This window comes from Charadrius vociferus, unplaced genomic scaffold (genome assembly GCF_000708025.1).
Source record: "Charadrius vociferus isolate BGI_N301 unplaced genomic scaffold, ASM70802v2 scaffold758, whole genome shotgun sequence".
Lineage (NCBI taxonomy): Eukaryota > Metazoa > Chordata > Aves > Charadriiformes > Charadriidae > Charadrius > Charadrius vociferus.
Window position 1 is genome coordinate 2,468,033 of NW_009649934.1, and position 21,446 is coordinate 2,489,478.

The 21,446-nt window shown below is 37.8% G+C and overlaps 1 protein-coding gene across 1 annotated transcript in view; it reads left to right on the forward strand.

The window, feature by feature from the left end:
• The window catches only part of DOCK3 (dedicator of cytokinesis 3), a 207,870-nt gene that overhangs the window by 17,410 nt on the left and 169,014 nt on the right, over positions 1–21,446 (forward strand). Inside the window, exons 4-6 of the mRNA XM_009891301.1 lie at positions 3,422–3,462; positions 5,807–5,862; positions 8,633–8,729. Of these exons, the coding sequence (XP_009889603.1) occupies positions 3,422–3,462; positions 5,807–5,862; positions 8,633–8,729 (194 nt within the window). The remainder of the gene's footprint in view (positions 1–3,421; positions 3,463–5,806; positions 5,863–8,632; positions 8,730–21,446) is intronic.

A 21,446-nucleotide genomic window follows, 5' to 3' on the forward strand; every position in this document is an offset into this window, starting at 1 on the left:
GTTCAAATTGTGGATACTCACGATTGTTGTTTCACACTAACTTATTTACAAAATTCTTGTCACTTTATAGCCATGTTTTTCTGCTGCTTAATTTTAAATCCCATCTTTTTCACCATTTCCTTGAAGTGAGTACCCTTTAAAGGCCGTGTGTCACTAGAAATGAACGCCATAATTCTAAAGTATTGACAATTAATTATTTGTAGTGTAGTTACAACTAAAAACATTTAGTCAGTATCGAGGTCTAACAGTGTAGTGCATGTTGTGATCACAATTAGCTGAAGCATCTGCTTGGATTTGGTGAGTATTGTGATTAAATCCTCCAAAATAAATGTTCTTTAAAATAGATTATTAGATCAATATTAATCTGTTTAAGACTAACTCCAGAATAAAGGTTTATTTCACTTTAGTGAATAATGTAATAATGCAGATGCAATTTTCTAAATGTGTTTTTTTAAAAAAAAGGAAGCATTGTACCTTTTCTCATAGCTTTTACTTTGAGATACAGAATGAGTTTTTGGGGGTGTTCATTGTAAGCAAATAAGGAATTACATTTTTCAATTTAGTGCTTTCAGGTTCTGGTGAGCTCTTCTTTCTCCTGTATCTTGCTTGCATAGAGCTGGAGGAAACTTAAAACAGAGAAAGGTGATTCTAAAAATATTCTACGACACTGAAAAAGAAAAGAGAAAAGAAAAGTAAGATCTGGAGAGCATAATCTACAAGAGTAAAGGGAAATATACCACTTTTCAAATGTATGAAAGTACCTACAAAAGGGAAGTCGACAAACTGTTTTCCATATTCTCCAAAAGGAAAAAACCTGGATTCAAATAGCGGCAAGGGAAGTTCAGGTTTTAAACTGCATGTGTGTCCTCTGAGCCACTGAAGTAGGTTGTCCAGTGAGGATTTGCCATCTCCACATAAATATTCTAGGTTTTCAAGTACTATACCAAAATGTTACTGTTACATGCAGTTTTCTGGCTGATGTTGATCAGTGGAAGAAACTTCTTCTAAAAAGATGCCTGTGTAACACCACCACTTTCAAACTGGTCTGTGTGGAGTAGGAGAAATATACTCTGTTTCTTTGGAATACTGTGCAGAAATACCTTGGAATTCAGGTTATGTGGAAGTGGTGTGGATCATTTCCCACAGGCAAGGAGTGCTGTGTTATTCAGTGCTGATGATAAATTATTGGACACCGTTAAAAACGGGCTAAACATCCGTGAGGAGAGGCTTAGAGACATCGCTTGGATGAGCTGGATGATTTCTCAAGGGTCCGTCCTTTTCTGTTTTTCACAACTCTGTAAGCACATACCTTTTAAGCTTTGAAGATCTGTTTTGGGATTAAGAACTGGAAACTCAGAAATAAGGTAGTTTTTTTGGAAATGTGTTTCATTCCCTACCCTGCACATCTAAATCATTAATAGATGCCTGCTTTATTGGTTTGTGTTCTAACTTTTACAGTTCTATCCACAAACTTAGATAAAACCATTTTTTCCATGTTTACCAAGAAGTTCGCCATTCTCTTTATCTTAAAGCTTAAAATGTATGTTTATTTCTAAGATACAGAGTCTATGAATATAAAAGTTAGCAGCATGCTGTGTTTAATATTGGTAACAACGAATCACAAGATAATACATTTATTTTTTTCTGTGACCTTAAAAATACGTAGCCTCTGTTGCTCAAAAGCAGGTGTTGAAGGCACAGTTGTGTGGAGTTTTAGAAATTACACATTTTGAGGATCTGTACGTGTTGTCTGTGCATATATGTTTATATTGATATGCTTGCCATGAGGTTTGATCAACTAAGAAGTAAAATTTTTTTAATATGAGTGATATTTTCTTATTTATTAAAAATAAATCTTGGTGTTATGTCCTACCTTCATGAGAAATTTGTGTAATAAAGAAGATGGGTTCTAATTTTTTCCATGCAAAGATTTGCAAATGTCTCGACGTCATCAATTATTTTGTTTTATATTGACTCAGATTTCCTTTTAAAAAAACCAAGACTAGCGGGCTGTCTTTATAACAAACTCAAGGCCCCCTTCCCCACTTCTGAGCCTTTAAATGAGGCTCATGTCATAATTCAGCCAAATATGAAGTCCTTTTTCTAAGACACAACATACACAGTTACTTGTTCTGTTCTTCTTTATTCTACATAGCAAACTACTGTCGGGTTTTCCGAGTGCTCTTTTAAATGCTCTAGATACTATGTTATATCTGTCTTCTGTAGGAAAAAAAAAAGTTATAACTAGGAAGTCGCTGAAAAACCTAGAGGAATTTTTATGGCAAGTGGATTTAGATTATGTAAAATCATTGGGTTTTGGCAAGTTTGGGTTGTTGCCTGTCTGAATGCTGGGCTGCGGTCAATGGAAGAGTGATACACAGGCAGTTGAACTCACTGCTTGCGTACCAGCTGTGCCTGGCTGACTTTGCCCACAAATTTCTGATGTCCAGGGGTGGCCAGGCCTCCTCTGCAGAATGCCAACCCCGGCGCTTTTCATCGCCTGTGCTCCTATGGGGTGTTCCAGGCTCAGGTCTTCAGAGTTAGCTTTATGTTCTGAGGCTGAAGCATTAGACCCAGATACGAAGAACGCAGCATATTTTTAACAAGAATTCAAGGTAGTTTTCTGAGTCTTATGGAGTGGAAGAGCAGCTGATCTGCCATGACGACTGAAGTGTGCTCCTTTGCCATTGTTAACTGGATGGTGTTCTCAGCACTTTTTCCTGATGAATCTTGCATGGAATGACATTACTTTCACCTGTGTAAAATAGGAGTAATTGGGTTCTTCTGTTTAACTTTTGGCTTTTACTTGTGATTTATTGTCCTGTCTGGGGCTGTTATCTGATGGGGGATACAAGAATAATTGTGTTTGTGAAATTAGATCCTAAAGTCTGTTCCCTAGTCTCACAGACATATATAAGAGCAGACAAGTGCTGAGGATTTATATTTGTTTAAACAATATTAGAAATGTATGATAATGGCTTTTCCTGTCTTGAAAAGAACAGATTCTTGAAGTCTGGAGATTTTGTTAAGATAAACACTGTGAAGAGACCCAGCATGTGGGAAGAGCATTCAGTACAGATTCTGGCATGAGTGCTGAATGTGCCTTTGCCACAGTGGCTAATGATTGCAAGTACTGTGACTAAGTATACTAAGCTGCTTTTGTTCTTGGTGGGAATAAACAGGAGTGTTCCAGGTTCTTAATCGCTTGTCATAGTTGCAGAACAAAAGATTAAAAAAAAAAAAAAACCTAACCAAACAAAAACCCCCAACAAATAAACACGCAGGCCCCCAACCCCAAACCCTTGTGAGGCACAGCTGTTTTTTGAGGTGATCTTAGTAACTGCGTAGTTTTGGGTCAATTTGCTTCTGTGTAAAGTAAACAATGCCACGAATTAATGTAGCTTGTTTTATCTGGTTTTAGGCTGGTACAGAGGTGTTTCCATTAAGAAGCCCAATGTAAAGGTAAGTGTAAATACATACTTATTTTTTTTTTTAGTCTAGTGAGAGATTAAATCTATTTTGCTGTTGCAACCCTGTAAACTTTTCATTATCTTTACCCTTAGGATTTTACTTCTCTAACTTCTGGATTTATTTTGTAAATTGAGAGAACAATACCCGTTAGTCATCCAAAGAATCAGAAACCATACTGACATGTAACCTGTAATCTTTCCAACTTTTATAAATCTCATCCAATTTGATCCTCTCCACTCTACTGCCATTGGAAAAGTATAGATGGGTTATCTTGCACTGGTGAATTAATGATTTTTAAAGAACACCTTTAATAATTTGCAATATTAATCCAAAACAACTTTGAAAAAAAAGCCTGATGAAAAAGGATATTGTAAGTTTGTTCTTTTTTCAGATTTTTACAGCTTAACCACTGCATTTGGTTATTTTCTATTCATATCTGTGTTTTGCTCTTGGAGAACTTTTTTTGACTGTTCTGATAGGAATTTTTTGTGAGAGCATGTATATTTTTGTAAATGTATGTATCGAAACGTGTAAATAGTTGCTTATATGTAAGCATGACTTCATTGTCCTTGGGTTTAAATATAGCTTATATTTAAAAAGAAAAGAGTACCAGGACCCTCATGTTTACCTGTATTATGGAATATAATATTACCTGTACTGTGTTTTCATGACTATAATACTCTTAATGGAAAAGGCTACATTCATTGTGTGTTGGTACATCTTCTGCTTGTGTATATGTTCACTTTTGATTGGAGAGCCCTTCAAACCTTCCTTGGTTTCTTAGGTAACCAGCAAAAGATCACACAAGTAAACAGCATTAATTGGAAGTGAACCAAACAAGAAACGAAGTACCATTTCTTCCTTTTCCAGGTTTTCATGTGGCAGAAAGCGTGCACATTTCCTTTTTTTTCCTGATGAAGCCATTCCTGTTAGATTAATCTTTTTTCCTTCTGCAACTTCAGTCTTGCCTATGAAAAAGAAGGAATTTTTCTTAGCAGTTTGAATCATCTTAGTATTCCTTTCAGCCCCCTCCAGAAAATTTTTCTTCCCAAATTGTACTTTTTTTAAAGTGCCCACTTAATTAATGACATTTTTGTGAGAGGCTGCCAGCTGGTTTTTAACCTGAAGATTACCAATGCTGATCCTGTATTCCCCACTGAAGCGGAGGTTTACTACTTACTCCTACTGACTGACTGAGTTTGCTCAGAGGATTCAGGGCCATGTGTTTTAGAGATGTGATGGAACACTATGAAAAATTTAATTTAAATTACCTCTTTTCCCCATGTCTCATCACTTGAGAACACAATGGCACAGGCAAAGTTAGAATCTAGCTGTTACAGGAACAGCAAAAGGCCAGTAACTGGAGCTATCCCAAGCGGATTTAAACAGCTTTTAGTTGGAAAGAGAGAGGAAAAAGGCCAGCTCCAGGGTATGCGAGTAACAGAATGCTGCCTGCCTTAGTGAAAGACTGGTATGGGGGCTAGACACAAATTTGATGGTGGGCTTTTTGGTTTGGTGGTTTGTTTGGTTTTTGTTTGGTTGGTTATTTTTTTTTAACCTTTGTCCTCGCCATCTAATGTAACGTACCATACTGATAGAGAGGCCTGCTCTGGAAGCATGCTGATGCCATGCTGCAAACTGCATGATAGCCGTTTTTCTGGCCGTCCCGGCTAGCTTACATCTCTCCAGTAAACGTTGCTGGTAGTCACTTCTGTTAGTCATTCCTTTCTGCTAACTGCAAGCTGTTCTCTGAACCTTTCTTCTTGTTGCACCTTTTTGCTGCTTGCTTGTCACCTGTTAGTGGATTATTGAGTGTCCTTAGTCTTTGCAGTAGGAAGACAATTGACTAAACTTAAATGTTTTCTTTTAGATCAATCTTGATCTATCTTTGATCAATCTTCTTTAGATCTATCCAAGACAGCTGTGTAGGATTAGAGTGGCACCCTTTCATTTGGTCCTAGTTGACTTACCTGTGATTTTTATACCGGAGCATATTTCCCATACAACAGTGTGTCTGAACACTTCAGGAGCTTTTGGGATTGGAAAGTACTCAGCTTGGATCTTTGTGTGATATTTTTATTGAACAGACTTGCAAAACTTCCTTATTAAGAAATTGGTGGAGATTTGAATCAGTGTGCTGTCCTGTTCTAAGATGAATTAAGATGATCAGTTGTGACTAATTTGAATGTTGACTTTTGACTGTCGTAGCTTCTTTGACACAGTGTTAGGGTGGGTTTTTTAATAGGTATATTGGCAATTTTTTATTGCGGCTTAGGATATAAATGGTAAAAACTGCAAATGTATTTTTCTAACCCAGACTTTTTTTCTCTTGCAGGGGATATTTCCTGCAAACTATATTCACTTGAAAAAGGCAATCGTCAGTAATAGAGGGTAAGTATTTTTCCTTCTCTTTAAGAAGCTGCAGTGTTTTTCATCTAGAAGAGAATCTAAGAAATAGTTTTTAAAATTCATAGAGTGGTTTTAGTTCACTGTATCTTTTGTTGTGCATTAGGATTTGAAAATTAAATGTAATTCTGTAGGCTTTGGATTTTTTTTAATATAGCAAGAATCAATGCTGTTAGTTACTCCTGTTCACTTTTGCTCATAAAATTGTAACTTCAGAAGTATCATCTGAAACACATGCATTTTAAAGAACTCTATTTATATTTTTAATTTTTGTTTGTTCCTCACTGGCAAAATTCTGTATGTTCCTGTTCGTTACGGAGATACCGGAATGTAGACAGCCTGTCTTGTTTATCAGCAGATTTTCACCAAGACATAGAATCATAGAATGGTTTAGGTTGGAAGGGACCTTAAAGATCACCTGGTTCCAACCCCCCTGCCCTGGGCAGGGACACCTCCCTCCGTCCCAGGTTGCTCCAAACCCCATCCAACCTGGCCTTGAACACCTCCAGGGATGGGGCAGCCACAGCTTCTCGGGGCAGCCTGTAACTTTGAAACTTTTTAAAAGGATCCAACCCTCCACACCTCAAGCTGAAGAAGGACTGAAGTACACTCTGCTGAAAGTGTTTTACCTTCACTGTCTTTATATGTAGCTCATATGTTGCTAGAGGTGTGTTTAGGTAATGTGAATAGCAATACTGATGGCAACATAATGTCAGAGATTTTTGCTGTGTGCAGGCTCTGTAACCTGCAAAGTTTCCTGTGAGGTTGGCTGAGACTCCTGAAATCAATATCCTGTGTCTATCACTGTGGTCTTACCTGTATTATCTAGATTAAGGCCACTGTGGGGAGATTTATAAGTGCAGCACTTCAGACAGTGACCCAAGGCAACAAATTAAATGTGAAAGATAAAATATATTAAATGGCATTTTTTTGAAGTACCTGTAGAAAAATGTGACTTCTGATAGTCTTAAATTGTATGTTTATCCTCAAAGGGACTGAGTAAAGATTGTAAGGGCCACTGTAATACTGATGCTTCATAACTTCGGGGTATATATAAAATGATATATATTGCATAGAATGACTACTCCTAATGTGTACTGTCTTTAGGGGGAAGACCAGTTTCCTCTAATCTGTAGTTAGTTAGTACTTGATGTTATTTCAGAATTTGCAAGGGGCAGCTGGTTCAGGGTATTTAGATACTTACTAGGAAAGTGGATGTATTTGTTAAAAATAAGTGTCAAAGACTGGTCTACCAGTTGATACAACACAACGTAATACAGTTCTGAACCAGAGATCATGGTTATTTCATGTTACAGCAAAAGAAATTCTGCCCCTGTATTTAAGAATATGTTCAAAGTTCAAATATCAACACTTATGAAATAATAGAGCATGGTATATAATGTTCTTATATTTGAGTCATAGATGCAATGTAATGTCATTAGTATGTGGGTATAATGGAGGAAGTGCAGGGTTATAGCAATGCAAAGCATTATATTTACATGGATAAATGTAGTCCTGATATGCATTCTCTTTAAATCCAGCCGTACTGTTGAAGGCTAATCTTCCAAAATGTTTTACTGTATTTAACCATTGAAATGATCTTTGAATATGACCTAAAGAATAGGTGTTGGGATTTTCGTCGTATTCTTAGTGTCATACTTCAGATCAGAAGCATACTCTGTGGAGAGAGAAATAGCCTAAACTGGTTAGGGAGTGGGGAGTTTTTAGCTTCCCTTCAGGAGAATTTAAAAATAGCTGTACGCACAGTTGCACTGCTGAAGAAGAGGGGATCGGTTTCCTTCATAGTTGTTGGATGTGCTGCAGAGGCTGTCTCTCACTTGACACTACTTGTCCCAAACTACCTCTTGAGCCAGTTTTTTCAGTACTGCTATTTTAGGATCTATGGAAAACTGTTCCAACAGGGTGTGTTTCAGAAACGTGGTGTTTTGATGTTGTTGTTTTCCCCCCTTTTTTTTTTCGTTTCTCCCTCTTTTTAGAAAATTCCTGAAAGAGCAGAAGATTGAAGTAGACCATATTTTTACAATGTCTGACATTTGTTTCAGTAATAGCATTCAACATAAAGGGCAAGTCAAAACACTAATGGCTCAGTAAATATGGTGGTATTACAATAGATACATCAGTTACCACATTCTTTCGTTTCAGTGGGATAAAAGTGAGAGCTATGCTTCTCCTTTAATGGGTATGGAGGATCTTGACCACAAAGGGACAAGTCCTGTTCTTTTGACTACAGGATAGCTCACTTGTGTTTCATATCAATATTGAAAAAGTCTTCTGGATGGGAAAGGTTAATAGATGGTAGATCTTTTGGGTAGTTAATTGTATTGGCTAACATAATAATTGGAGGGGAAAAAGGGGTTGAACTGGCTTAGAGAGAAGAGACGCAAACTGTGAAAGACTCCACTTTGCATGCAGGTTAATTTAACGTGCTATAATCATGAAAAGTGTTTTCATTGACCTTGATTAGAATGAAATTATGTATTTTGAACAGGTAACTAGAAAATGCTTCACATAAGCTGATTCTTTTAATTTAATGGAGGAACAGTTGTATCAACTCTGGGGTTGCTTCAGCATTACAATGGATGAAATGTTGCTCTTAAGATATTTTTGCTTATGTTGAACAAATTAAAACAAATTCAAGTTCTAGCATTTAACAAATTACTGTGCTGATGTTTTATTTGGTTTTCTACATTTTCCAGGGCACCTTCCCTAATTTTTTTCCCCTCTTCTTGTATAGCCAATATGAAACAGTTGTTCCGCTTGAAGATTCTGTTGTGACTGAAGTCACAGCAACACTGCAGGAATGGGCTGTACTCTGGAAACAGCTGTATGTGGTAAGAACAGTACTCTTCTCATTGCACATTATTTCTGAAATATCTTGGGAGATATGTTGCCTGCATTTCAGTCCATTAGGAAAAAGTTATAATTGATATAAGAATTGTTAAAGTCTTATCTAGTGGGGGGTTCACCAACTGCAGGATCACTGATCATGTGAGGTTCACATGGGCTACATTAGAAATTTCAGCAGTTTTGAAATTCTGCCTTCAGATCTGAAAGCTTCATTGTTTAAAACCCCCCAATTTTAAAGTGTTCTTAAATATGTAAGAAATATTATGTGTTTAGTAACACAAAGTGGAAGACTTCTGTAAGTCATATAAAGACTTCAAAGAATTACTCAGCACAGTGAGTATTTGTTCTAGCATCTAGAGTTTGAAAGAGGAAGAACTCAAACAGAGGTCTTTATATGATTGTTCCTTCATCTATTAAAAATAAACACTCAAGATAAATGTATTGAGTTGTATACTCAACTATTTTATATCATTTTCAGTTGCTGCCACATAATGTCACCTACCTCTGCTTTCATCTCTGTTCTTCTCTTATTTTTTAATGGCCAAGTCCCATGGAACAGCAAATAAAAAACTTGCACATTTGAAAGTATTTTTATCCTGTTTTTTTTTCCCCTCCTTTTAGCTTTTTAGCTTAGTAATTACAAACCATAACTGTAGGCTTAGGATCAAGAACTGTAGGTGGTACAGGCATGAATTTCTTTTCTTTCCTTTCTTTAGGCAAATACCTCTACATAGAGCTGCAGCAGCTTTGGTTCCTTATTTAAACCTGACATGACAGTAGTAAGCTATCTAGGAAATAAAACCAGAAAAGATCCAATTAAATGAGGCTAGTGTATCTCTAGCATAATCAGCTGTGTTCCCTACTCCCTTCAAAAAGCAATCAAGCCTATCATGAAATTAGTTTTACTTTTGTTGCTTCCACTTCTTCTGTGGCAATCGTATGCCTCTGAAGAAATTTTCTTGGAAAACTCGCATGCAATCTAATTGGGGGAGGGAGGAGGGAGTGTGGCACATGGTATATACGCTTTTTTTTAATGTCACTCTTACACTGGTGCTCCTTCCATTTCAAATACTTACGTCTCTGGTGTATGGGAATAAAGCAATCTTTTCTGTTGTCTTCCTGTAAGATTTTCTCTCTCCTCAGTGTCAGATGAAGGCGGCAGCAGTAATACTGACAGTGGTATTGAATTGGAGAAAGGGGAATCATTTTACCTACAAATGAGTTACACTTCCTTTCTACTAATCCGTGGGGTTTTTTTGTTTTTCTTTTTTTTTTTTTTATTGTTAAAACTAGTTCCTTGAGGGGAGGGAGAGAGAAAGCTCTAGCTATAGACTTTCACTTAGTGATTTTTCTTTCTGGGACTGCTTTCTATTCTAGCTCATTATGCTTATTAACATTGCACACAACATTATTTTATTCTTAAATAAAAGGGGAAAGAATTTACTGTTTTGCTAGAACTTTGGAAGGAGACATCTGTTCCATGACAGGAAGAAATTGGCAGAGCTTCAGAGTAGAAAATAAATTGTTTTGTGGTGGGTTTCTCCAGAAATTACTAAAAAACCACAAATAAAACAACAACAACAAACCCTCCAAACCCCCACTACAAAACAAAACAAAAGAACCCGAACCAAACCTACTATTTCTAGTACAGAAATAATCAGGGAATTGTTTAGGTTGGAGGGGACCTCTTGAGATCATCAGGTTCAACTGCCTTCTGAAGCAGGGTCAGCTACAGTAGGTTGTCCAGGATTGCATCCAGTCAGGTTTTGAGTTTCTTGTGAATAGAGACTCCACAGCTCCCCTGGACAAAGTTGTCAGTGTCTGACCGCCTTCAGTGTTTCCTTATGTTCAAGACTACTGCTTTAGTACCGTAGCTCTTCTGCCATGAAAGAACAATCTATGTTATTTTTAGGTGGGTAACAGAAATTTGTCCCATTTACAAACTGTAAATCTGAAGACTGAGGAGGTAAACGAAGGTGCACAAATGGATGTGGTGGAGCTGGGATTAGGATTTTGTAATTGGTATTTAGGCTAGAAGCTATGCTGTAGGGTCATATCTTGAAGTATATTAAGAGACTAAATGGAAATACTTGCCTGTTGTTGGATCAGCACCAGCAGAAACTTATTATTCCCAAACTGTAATACGAATCATCTAAGAAATCTAATTAATGTTATTTATCATGCTACTGTGCCTAGTCAGCTTTGTAGAAAAGTTTCTTCCTGTAGTAGAAGTTCAAATGCTGGTTGTTACTGCGGGTGTTTTCAGTAGGTCAGTACCTATAAATGGTAACAGTAGGCACTTCATTATTTAGTAGTATTGCGCTATAAGACAACTACCAGACAAAATGTACAGCATCTCTGAATAGGCTGAAATGGTCATCTCATGCTTTTTGGCAAACTTCTTACTTGGGTTATGATTTGAAATACCAAGTTTATTTCAATTAAAAGTTCCAAGAAATTTCTGGAGTAACATTGTTGAGATACACTGTAAAGTTTGTATTCGCCTTTCAGCTAAACAGTAGGAGCCGGGAGGTAACAGCCAGGAAGCCTGGAGCGGTTAAAACACTGCCTGAAGAGGGGTGCTATTTTGTTCCAAGATAGAATAGCTCAGCTGAAACAAAACTGGAGGGATGGGAACAGTGAGAAATGGAAGGGCAAAGTGAAGCACAACTTTGAGATGGACATTTGCAGAAAATTATTCTGTGTAAAATATTGCCAATCTTTCTTGGTTGTCTCTGATTACAGAGAGCCTGTGCTATTACTAGGAGGAAACTGTGCGTGGGGAATCTTGAATAGGTTTCAGTTATAGGAGTTGTGCAGTAATTTTAGTTTGTAGGTCTGTGAAATATATGTTGGAAAGGTTAGCTGGAGTTCACTGTACTACACAGGGCTGTGATATTCTTGTAATTTTTGCTATCAAGGTGAAAGCAAAGTGATAGTCTTCGCAGAAGTTGAAACTGTGGAGGAAAAGGCATTTGTGTGCAATGAGTTCTTAAAGGAAGAGCTGTGCCCAAAATGAAATAGAAAGATGTATGGTGTGTTCTGTACTTTACTGTAATATCATGTTATGCTCTGATCAGTCTGGTATTATAACTCTTTAAATGCTAACAAAACAGTAAGTTTTTTCAAAATGCAGGAGATTTCTCTCAAACTGGAAAGGGAAATAAATACTGCTATGGAAGCTGTCAGAATTTGTTATTTATATTGGGTGAGTTTTGTAGCAGTAACCATAACCTTGTTAAAAATTTTATGCCTATTTGAAAATAACATTTTTTTGTTACTGAGTAATCGGAAACGGAACTTAAATATTTAGTATTTGTAAAGGACTAAAGATAATATGGCTTTTATGGTTCTGGGTACAGACTTTTTAGTAGGGCCTGTTGCAATAGGACAAGGTGTCATGGTTTTAAACTAAAATGTGAAAGATTCAGACTAGATAGAAGGAAGAGATTTTTTTACACTGAGGGTGGTGAGACACTGGCCCAGGTTTCCCAGAGAGGCTGTAGATGCCCCATCCCTGGAAACATTCAAGGTCAGGTTGGATGGGGCTTTCAGCAACCTGATCTAGTTGAAGATGACCCTGCTCATTGCAGGGGAGATTGGACTGGATGGCCTTTAAAGGTCCGTTCCAACCCAAACTATTCTATGATTCCATGAAAAGAGCGCATTTTTTTCCCCTATTTGAATACGTAGTCTGTGGCAGATAGGTACAGTGTCATGACACTGGAAAATAAAAAAGCATTTATTTGCTTTCTGGTCTGCCTATATCCAGGCTTCTAAGATGAACACAGAAACAGTAAGATTTAGTAACCGCTTTTGTCAAAAAAGGTCACTGTTCTATTTAACGTACTTGGTTTGGATATTCCTACTTTCACTGCCATTGTACAAAATCTTTGGGAGGGAGTTCATAGGAACTGAATGTTCAAAATCTGTACTATATAAACACCATATACTGAGTTGCTCATAACATCGTAGAGTTTCTGATAACCATCACTGACCAGATGTGTGTGTGTATATGTATGTGTGAGTGTATGTATGCGCAGACACACATGTACCTATCTTGTCACTTGGTGTATGGACCCTGTATCTTGTGTTATTGTTTTGCCTGACTCAAATATTCCCTAGTGTTCTTTAGATTAATTTGGACAAGATACCTGTTTTGTTTGGTGGGAAGCCTAAGAAATTTAAAAGAACATACTATTTATCCTTTTATCAGTATTACAAAGGCTTTATAAAGTTTATAAAACAACAGATGCCAGTGATTCCCTTCCCCAATATTGTACTTAATATGAAGTGGAAGAAGAAAGAAAAATAAAATTATTATTGATACCACTATGGGGAGCTGAGCTTGTTCTTGTGACTACTCCAAAGGGACAAAGAAGAGAGAGCAGAAAATCAAGGTTTGCCTTGGGGAGACTTCTGTAGGCACAGTGGTGGATAAAGATGCAAAATTGCATTTATTATGGTGAAACGTATGTGTGTGGCTCTCAGGTAGTTGCCCAGACCAGTGTATGACTTCCGTTGAGACAGCAAAATAATGCCAAGCAGGTAGATAACTTACTTTCTTGGCCTGTCTGTGTTGATTTGTTATTTTTATACTACTTCTAAATAAAGGATCTGCAAGTTCTCTGTGAGCTTTGGTTAATTAGGTCAAACAAGACTCCTGTGAGTTGTTAAGTCAGCTAAGGAGATCACTGAAACTCACAGTTGGAGCATAGTAGCTATTTTAACAGTAAAAAAAATTCCTCAGAGTTTAAGATGTGATGTGAGGACTATTTCTGTTGAAATAGCAGATGACTGTAGAGAGACCAAACATAATTGCCCAATTTAGAATTTGGCCAGATCAATAAAGGTAATTTGCTACTTTTGTGCAGAAGGGGAGCCGGGGGAGAGTGTGGAGTGACTTCTCGTTTAGTTTTAGGAGTAAGACCTAGTGGTATTGGGAATAGATGGAATTTTTGCCAACCGAGTCTGAAACAAGTTTCCTATTGGCTCCTCTTAAATTTTCTGAGGATCCTTATCGAGGAAAAAAGAATGGGTAAAAGGACTTGGTGCAATTGAAGCTATCTGATTTGGGTGTTTTAGGGAGTCCCTAAAACTGAAGCATTAGTTCAAAACTCATCATAAAAAAAAAACCAAACAACCCTACTATTCACTGAATCACTAATGTATTTTACTCTTGTAGTGGAGTATTTTACGAGACATTTTTATTTAGTGAGGTGCCTTTTGGTTCGTATCTGATAAAACATGGATCTGCTGATGCATTTTCTAGAATACGTAGACAGAAGAAAGTGTGGTATGATCTAAAACAGACATGCTGCATCTAAGGTCTACTTCAGAAGGCCTCCCTTGAAGGAACAGAATTCCTTCAAGTCAAGGCTGATCATATTTCATACACACTTTCCAGGAGTTTGCTTGCACAGAATGGTAAGATGAGATATTTGTAGTGAGACGCATGTACAGAGATGGTACTGCACATATATGTGGTCCTCCTTCCTTTTTCGGAGTCGTTTTCAAGGTTAACTGCAAATAGGAAATTCCTTTAGGGTGATTGTTCAGGCATCGTGAAAGAGACATCTAAAAAGAATCTTAAGAGCTTATCTGGCCCCAGTTGACACTAACAGAGACACTCAAAATTATCATTTTACTATCCCTAGTCCTATGTTCTAATGTTTGGCAGTATTATGGATATTTTTATATCTTTATATCGTTGGAGTTAAGGACAGATCATCTTATAGTGGCCAGGAACTCAGATATGAGTTTGAGACAGCTGATAGTCACATTAAGTGCTGCACAGAACATAAGGGAAACTGAGAGTAAATATTTCCGCTTTCATCTAGTTCTTCAGTTCCTCAACAGGAACGGTGTGCTGGGATTCGATTGCTTAGCAACCTAATCAGAGGCTTTTAGCAGATTTGTCATTTGATTACTAAGAAATACTTGAACATTTTTCTTGATTGTGTTGTGAAGGGTATGTACAGAATGATTTGGAGAAGGCAGAATGATGAACAGTTCAGTGTTGTATGTGTAAGGTGGATATTTTTATAACTTGGTATGGTCAGTCGTGGAAGGGGAAGCTGGAGATAAATCATAGATTCATAGAACAGCCCAGGTTGGAAGGGACCTTGAAAGATTATCTGGTCCAACCTTTTGTGGGAAAAGGAATATAGATGAGATTATCTAGCACCCTGTCCAATTGTGTCTCGAAAACGTCCAGCAATGGCGACTCTACCACATCTCTGGGGAGGCTGTTCTTACTGTAAAAAATTTCTTTCTTATGTTGAGATGAAACCTCTCCTGGTGCAACTTATACCTGTTGCTCTTTGTCTTCTCCGTGTGGTTCCTTGTGAAGAGAGAGCCCCCACCCTCTTTGTAGCCACCCTTTAAGTACTAGAATACTGTGATGAGGTCCCCCTGAGCCGCCTTCTCAAGGGAGAAAAGACTCCTTTGGTCTTTCCTCGTAGGGCAGGTTCTCCATCCCTTTGTTCATCTTGGTGGTCCTCATTTGGACCCACTTCAGTCTGTCTGTGTCTCTCTTGAATTGTGGGGACCTGAACAAAGACCACAATATAGAAGTGTCAGTGTGATTTGTATCTACTAAGGTAATGACATACTTTAGGGAGGTAGAAGGTTTTTTTACCTAAAATCATAGGCTTTTAGGCTGCTTATATATGTTGTCTTTGGAAAGTTGAGTAGAAGTCCTTCTCATGCCTTGTTAAATTGAGGCTTATGTTTACATGAATTTATTATCCATGGTTTCTTGGAGGTCTTTAGTGGATGTCATGACCTCTACCTTTCTTTGGTGGAACAGTCCTCATGTAGAATCTACATTTAATATTTATTAGGTCACTGCAGTAAGATGCAATCCATTTCAGTACATCTCCCTGTTAGCGCTAACTTGTTGAAGTTCAGTTGAAGTGCTTCATAGTTTAAGATTATAAAGGATTCCCATAATTATTATTTTTCCTTTCCCTATTTTAAAGAGATTTAATGCAGTCTCTCATACTGATTTGTGGAAGTCTGTGAGCTTTAAGGAATTAGAAATACGCATAAGTTTTTAGGAGAGTGTTGTGGTTTAACCCCAGTCAGCAACTAGGACCACGCAGCTGCTCACTCACTGCCCCCTGCCCCACTGGGGTTGGGAGAAGAGGGGGAAGGGAAAAAACCTTGTGGGTTGAGATAGAACAATAACAGGAAAGGAAAATAACAATAATAATAATGGTAAAGGAATATACAAAATAGAATAATACAACAGAAGTCACTCTCGTCGCTGGGTGAATTGGTTGCCCAGCCCATCCCAAGCAGTGATTGCAGGTCCCTATCCCCCAGGCAGTCCCCACTTATTTACTGAGCTTGAAGTCTGTGGTACGGACTATGCCGTTGCGCAGCTTGTTCTGTCTGTGCTCCCTCTCAGCTTCTCTGAGGAGCTGAAAAAGACCTTGACTAATGTAAAACATCACCTGGCAACAACTAGAGCAATATGCATTATCAGCATCATTCTCAGGCCAAACCCAAAACACAGCAGCTACTAGAAAGAACATTAACTATTTACAAAAAAAATCCCAGCTGAAACCAAGACAGAGTAAAACAAGACCAGTTTGTAAGCAAGTCTTCTGTCATGAAAATTTGAAAAATTGCAATAATTAGTTTGACAATTACTTTCCTTTGAAGACAACAGAATTTGTGGCTAACTTATTGGATTTAAGGAACAGTATAACAAGGAGGAAAATATGCAGAACGTTTCACCTTTCATTTACTTCCACATACAGATTTATGATATCATTTAAGATTCTTAGGATCAACTAGGCAGTTCTTATGTATTTTCAAACAAAGGAACAAAAGGTTGACTATAAAACAAAAACTACAAAGTATTAATCATACTGTATGGGAGGAATATATGTTTTGAGTTACCATGGAGATGGATAGATTTTAATAGATTTTAAAAATAAAGACAGAATTAAATGCAAGTCACCTTCTGGTGTCCTTGGCAAGTCCTGCTGTGACAAACTATGTGCAGGGTGTTTTTATAATTTCTTTCTTTGTAGGAGAATGTTATTTAGTCACTGATATGGGAGGTCATAATATGCTCTCATTTTGGTAAACAGAAGAGAATAGCTGCCTTCCTGATGCTGAAATTCATGGCAAGTTGTGGAGGAATTTGGAGAGGGGTTTTTGTGAGATTAAAATTAAATTTTTTAAGTATTACTAGTTTATAGTTAACCAAGAGCTCTTTCCTTTTAGACCATTACCCAGTCTACAGCATGCTGAAAACAGTGTTAGAGTATACCTGTAAAGTACATATGCAATATTACACCACGGGCATTTGTTTCTATTGAGTGTTAGTTTAAGACCAGATGTGAACAGATAACCAGCAAAGAAACAGAATAGAATTTACTCAGGGGAAAACAGTGGCTGACCCACAGTTGCTTTCTGTTTCTTTTATATTGTAAACATACTGAATGCTTAATTACATTAGGCCAGGGAAAGAAGGTTTTAATCCAAAAATCCAAACGGGAGTTTGAGAGTTTCTTCATCTGTAACTGGAGAGAGACTCACCTAGGTTGCTCCAAATATGATATGACAGAATTGCATTTGGAGTAGAGGCACACGGTGGTGGGGTTTGCTTTTAGTCTTCCAAAGATGTATTTTGAGGAAACATGGCAGTTTGTTTTGGTTTGGTTTTGTTTTTAATTTTTAAAAATGGAAAGGTTTGGTTTGTGAATGTTTAAGGAAAGTGCCTTTCTTCCTTCAGCCTGGAGAAGCTGCCAATCTGGCTTTTTTGGAGTAAGTGAGCAAGCTTGTGTTCATGTATAGAGCTTAGAAGGAAAAAGACTGATCATCCCTAGTGGGTATTTATTTGAACTAAAAAGGCAGTTTGTTGGATTTCATTTTATAGAAGACAGATTTTTATTTTTTTTTAATGGAAAAGCAAAGAACATCTGTCCTTTTGGCAGCCTGTATACCACTGTTGTCCATGTGGTATCAAGAAGCGTCCTCCAGTCTTATCCTGATTCTTGTTACTATCTGTTGTTTCTATCCTTAACACATAGAGAGGAAAAGGTAATTAACATATAATAATAATTGCAATTATGAATTATTATTTTGACTTTAATATCTATGTATATATGTAATACGGTATATGTATTCTAAGAGGAGTGGATAACAAAGTTCCATGCGTGGGAGGAGTAGGAAATCAGGGTTATGAGAACTGGTGTATGCGCAGGCGTACTAAAAACCTTGTGGCTGAAGCGACAGAGAATGCTGTAGCTGCAGCAGTGCACAGCCAGCACTTGGCCTGCCAAATTTGATTACTCTCTGCATTGTTGCATTTGGCTGGGCGGGGGGGAATGGTTGATTATTGTGTCCTTCTAAACAAACGGGAATAAAAATGCATCTTAATTTAAAAACTCAGTGGTAAGTCTGGCAAATGGATAGATACTTAATTTTACATAAGGCATTAAGGTGAAATTAAAACATTTAACAAGATTATTAAAGACCTGTTTCTTCCTTCTTAGTTCAACTTCCTGCCATGTGATAGTGGATATACTGTAGAGATAATTGGTAAATAAAAACTGTTCTAAAAGTATAAGTAGGGTTGCAAAGGCAAGCATTCAAGAACCAGGGAAATGCCGGTGTTCTCTGTTTAGTCTACTTTTCCTGTAAGAGTTATGATAAAAGCTTTAATTTTGCAGACAGTTACCGTATGGTATATGGTAATGAGGCTGTAAACCCCATTTCTTCCTCCTATGTTTCAACTGTTCTCCAGGGAATAGCGAGCATGACAAAGACTTCCAGAAGGAGGGAGACCCACTCTTAAAATGAAGAAAATGCAATGCTCCCTTAGAGAGGGCTGTGACCTTTCATCTTCCATGTCAATATTATAGATAATACCACAAGCTGGTCACACAAAATTAGTGGACGCTTTTATACTTAAATCTCTCTGTAAAACCAAGGTAATACTGTCTCTTGTCTTGCGTGTATTTTCACAAAAATGTTGTAGGTTTGAAGTGCTTGGATGCTGAATGTTATGTAGAAATCGTTAGGAATGGGGATTATCTGCCTTCATGGTAAGGTTTGAATAATTTTTAATAAACTAAGCCCTAAGAACCATACATTGAGCCACAAATGATAGCGAAAATCTGAATGGCTGTTCATTAATTGGTCAAAATAAAGAGCGGGTCTGCTTGTGGTCATGCAATTAAAAACTATTGTAAAGCATATATACAGGAGCCAGGGCTAACTTCAGTTATTGTTTATCCTTATTTTCTTGAGTGCTTGACTTTCTCTTTGAGCAATTTTTCTCATAACATATGTTTTTCGTGAATATTGGAATGAAAAAGGGGGAAATAAATATAAATTTTATCTTTGGAAACCACTCATATAATTCTTTAAATTGGTTGCGTCTTAGTTTTGAGCTAATAGTGATTCATGGCCTTTGGAGAAATGCGTTCTCCTTTCAGCAGTTCTTCTGTTTCCTGAAGTTTTACTGTTTAATACAAGTTATCATACTATGTTTTACACATAAAGATTGCTTAAAATAGAAGGAATACAAAGAAACAAAAATAAAGAAATGGAGAGGTTTCAGCAAGAGAACAGTAACTTAGCTTCTCGCATTTTTTGTATTCATCTTCCTGTAAATGTCATGGTGGTTTTGTTTCATTTTTAATGTAAAAGCATAACCTTGTGCTAGCTGACTGTTCATAGATACAGCTTTGGTTTTGATCCTAAATGTTGATTAAATATAAAAAAAGTGCTGATTGCCAAGTTTAATTTCAGTGTCTTTAGCTGCTATCGCTGCACTGTACAGGAAGAACCTCTTCAGGCAGTGAAGATACTTTATGATTGTACATTTACCCCTAAAAATAACGTACTGCCTTTGAGGAAAAAATAAATCTGTCAGATGATATGAAAAGTTAAGTCCAAAAAGATAAATGAATTTAGGGCACCCCGACAGCTTATAAAACAAATACCCATTTCTTTTTAGTGCTGGTACTCACTGCCACTAATAGCTCAAGATCCAATGTGTTTAGATGAGATCCAATACATACCACAGAAAAAGCTGTTGCTGAAATAATAGAAAACACAAATCATGTGCAGGTTTATATTATTTTCTGATAATAGCCACTTGATACCACTCTGTATCAGTGGCTTTCTGTTGATGTGGTCTCTAGTTTGTTTTCCTTCAACACAAATGCATGCTGCTGCTAATGGTTCCGAAGGGCACAGCAAATGCTAAAGGGACAGGAACACCACTCACACAAATACCACATCTGGCCTGTGTGGCTGAGTGGCTTCTGGGGCTGTTGCACAAGCAAGTGCAGAGATGCAGGAAGTTTAGGAACTCAAGGAAATTTAGGAATTCAAGGGGTAGGGGGGAATAATAGCTTTGGGTCCACAGAAATTTAATTGCTTTTTAAAAATGGCATTTAAAGTCCATTCTTTTGCTCAAAGCCTTATCTTCAGCAGTTAAGATTGCACGCATGTGTGACTTGTCACGTGGCTAGGGCTAATATAATTATATTAATTCTTTCTTTTTGCTGTGTTTTGCTGAGCTGTGTGTGAATTTTGGAATATTGCTGAGCTGAAAGGACTTTTCATAAATTTGGGAATTCCTCTGTCCAACTTCTTTATCTGAAGTTTGGGGGGTTTGGTCAGTAAAATGGCAGTAGTCTGAATTCAAAGACGTTTACATAGCAGGGGAAATTATGATGTCCTTTTAGGTTCTTTGCCATTCGAGCATTAGCTGTTTGATCTAAATTAAATTGCAATTGATGGAGCAGATTTCAGTTTATTCTTTCAGATATGTCCTTAGAGGTGATGGGGAATTTGTGAATGCTTGCTCTGTAGTCTACGTGAGAGCAGGCATTCAGAAATGAAGCTGAGATTGCATCCTTTCAGAAGGAAAGGGAGACTGGTATTTAATACCTCTCTGGAGGTAAAGGTCATGGGGAACAGGAGAGGTGCCTGAGGACTGGAGAAAGGCTGACATCTCTCCAATCTTCAAAAAAGGAAAGAAGGAGGACCCAGGGAACTACAGACCGGTTAGTCTCACATCGGTCCCTGGGAAGGTAATGGACCAACTCATTCTGGATGTCCTCTCCAAACACATTGAGGAACGGAGAGTTATTGGAAGTGGTCAACACGGATTTATCAAGGGTAAATCATGTTTGACCAATTTGATGGCCTTCTACGATGAGGTAACTTGTTGGCTGGATGAAGGGAGAGCTGTAGATGTCATCTACCTTGACTTTAGCAAGGCTTTTGACACTGTCTCCCATAACATCCTCATTAGGAAGCTGAGGAAGTGCGGGTTAGATGAGGTGACAGTGAGGTGGATTGAGAGCTGGCTGTGTGACAGGACTCAGGGTTGTGATCAGTGGCATGAAGTCTAGCTGGAGGCCTGTAACCAGTGGTGTCCCACAGGGGTCGATACTTGGTCCAGTTTTGTTTAATATATTCATTAATGACCTGGATGAGGGGACAGAGTGTATCCTCAGCAAGTTTGCTGATGATACCAAACTGGGAGGGGTGGCTGACTCTCCAGAGGGCCGCGCTGCCATCCAGCGGGACCTGGACAGGCTGGTGAGCTGGGCAGATAGGAACCTAATGAGGTTCAACATAAGCAAGTGCAGGGTCCCGCAACTGGGGAGGAAGAATGCTAACAACCAGTATAGGTTAGGGGTGGACCTGCTGGGAAGTAG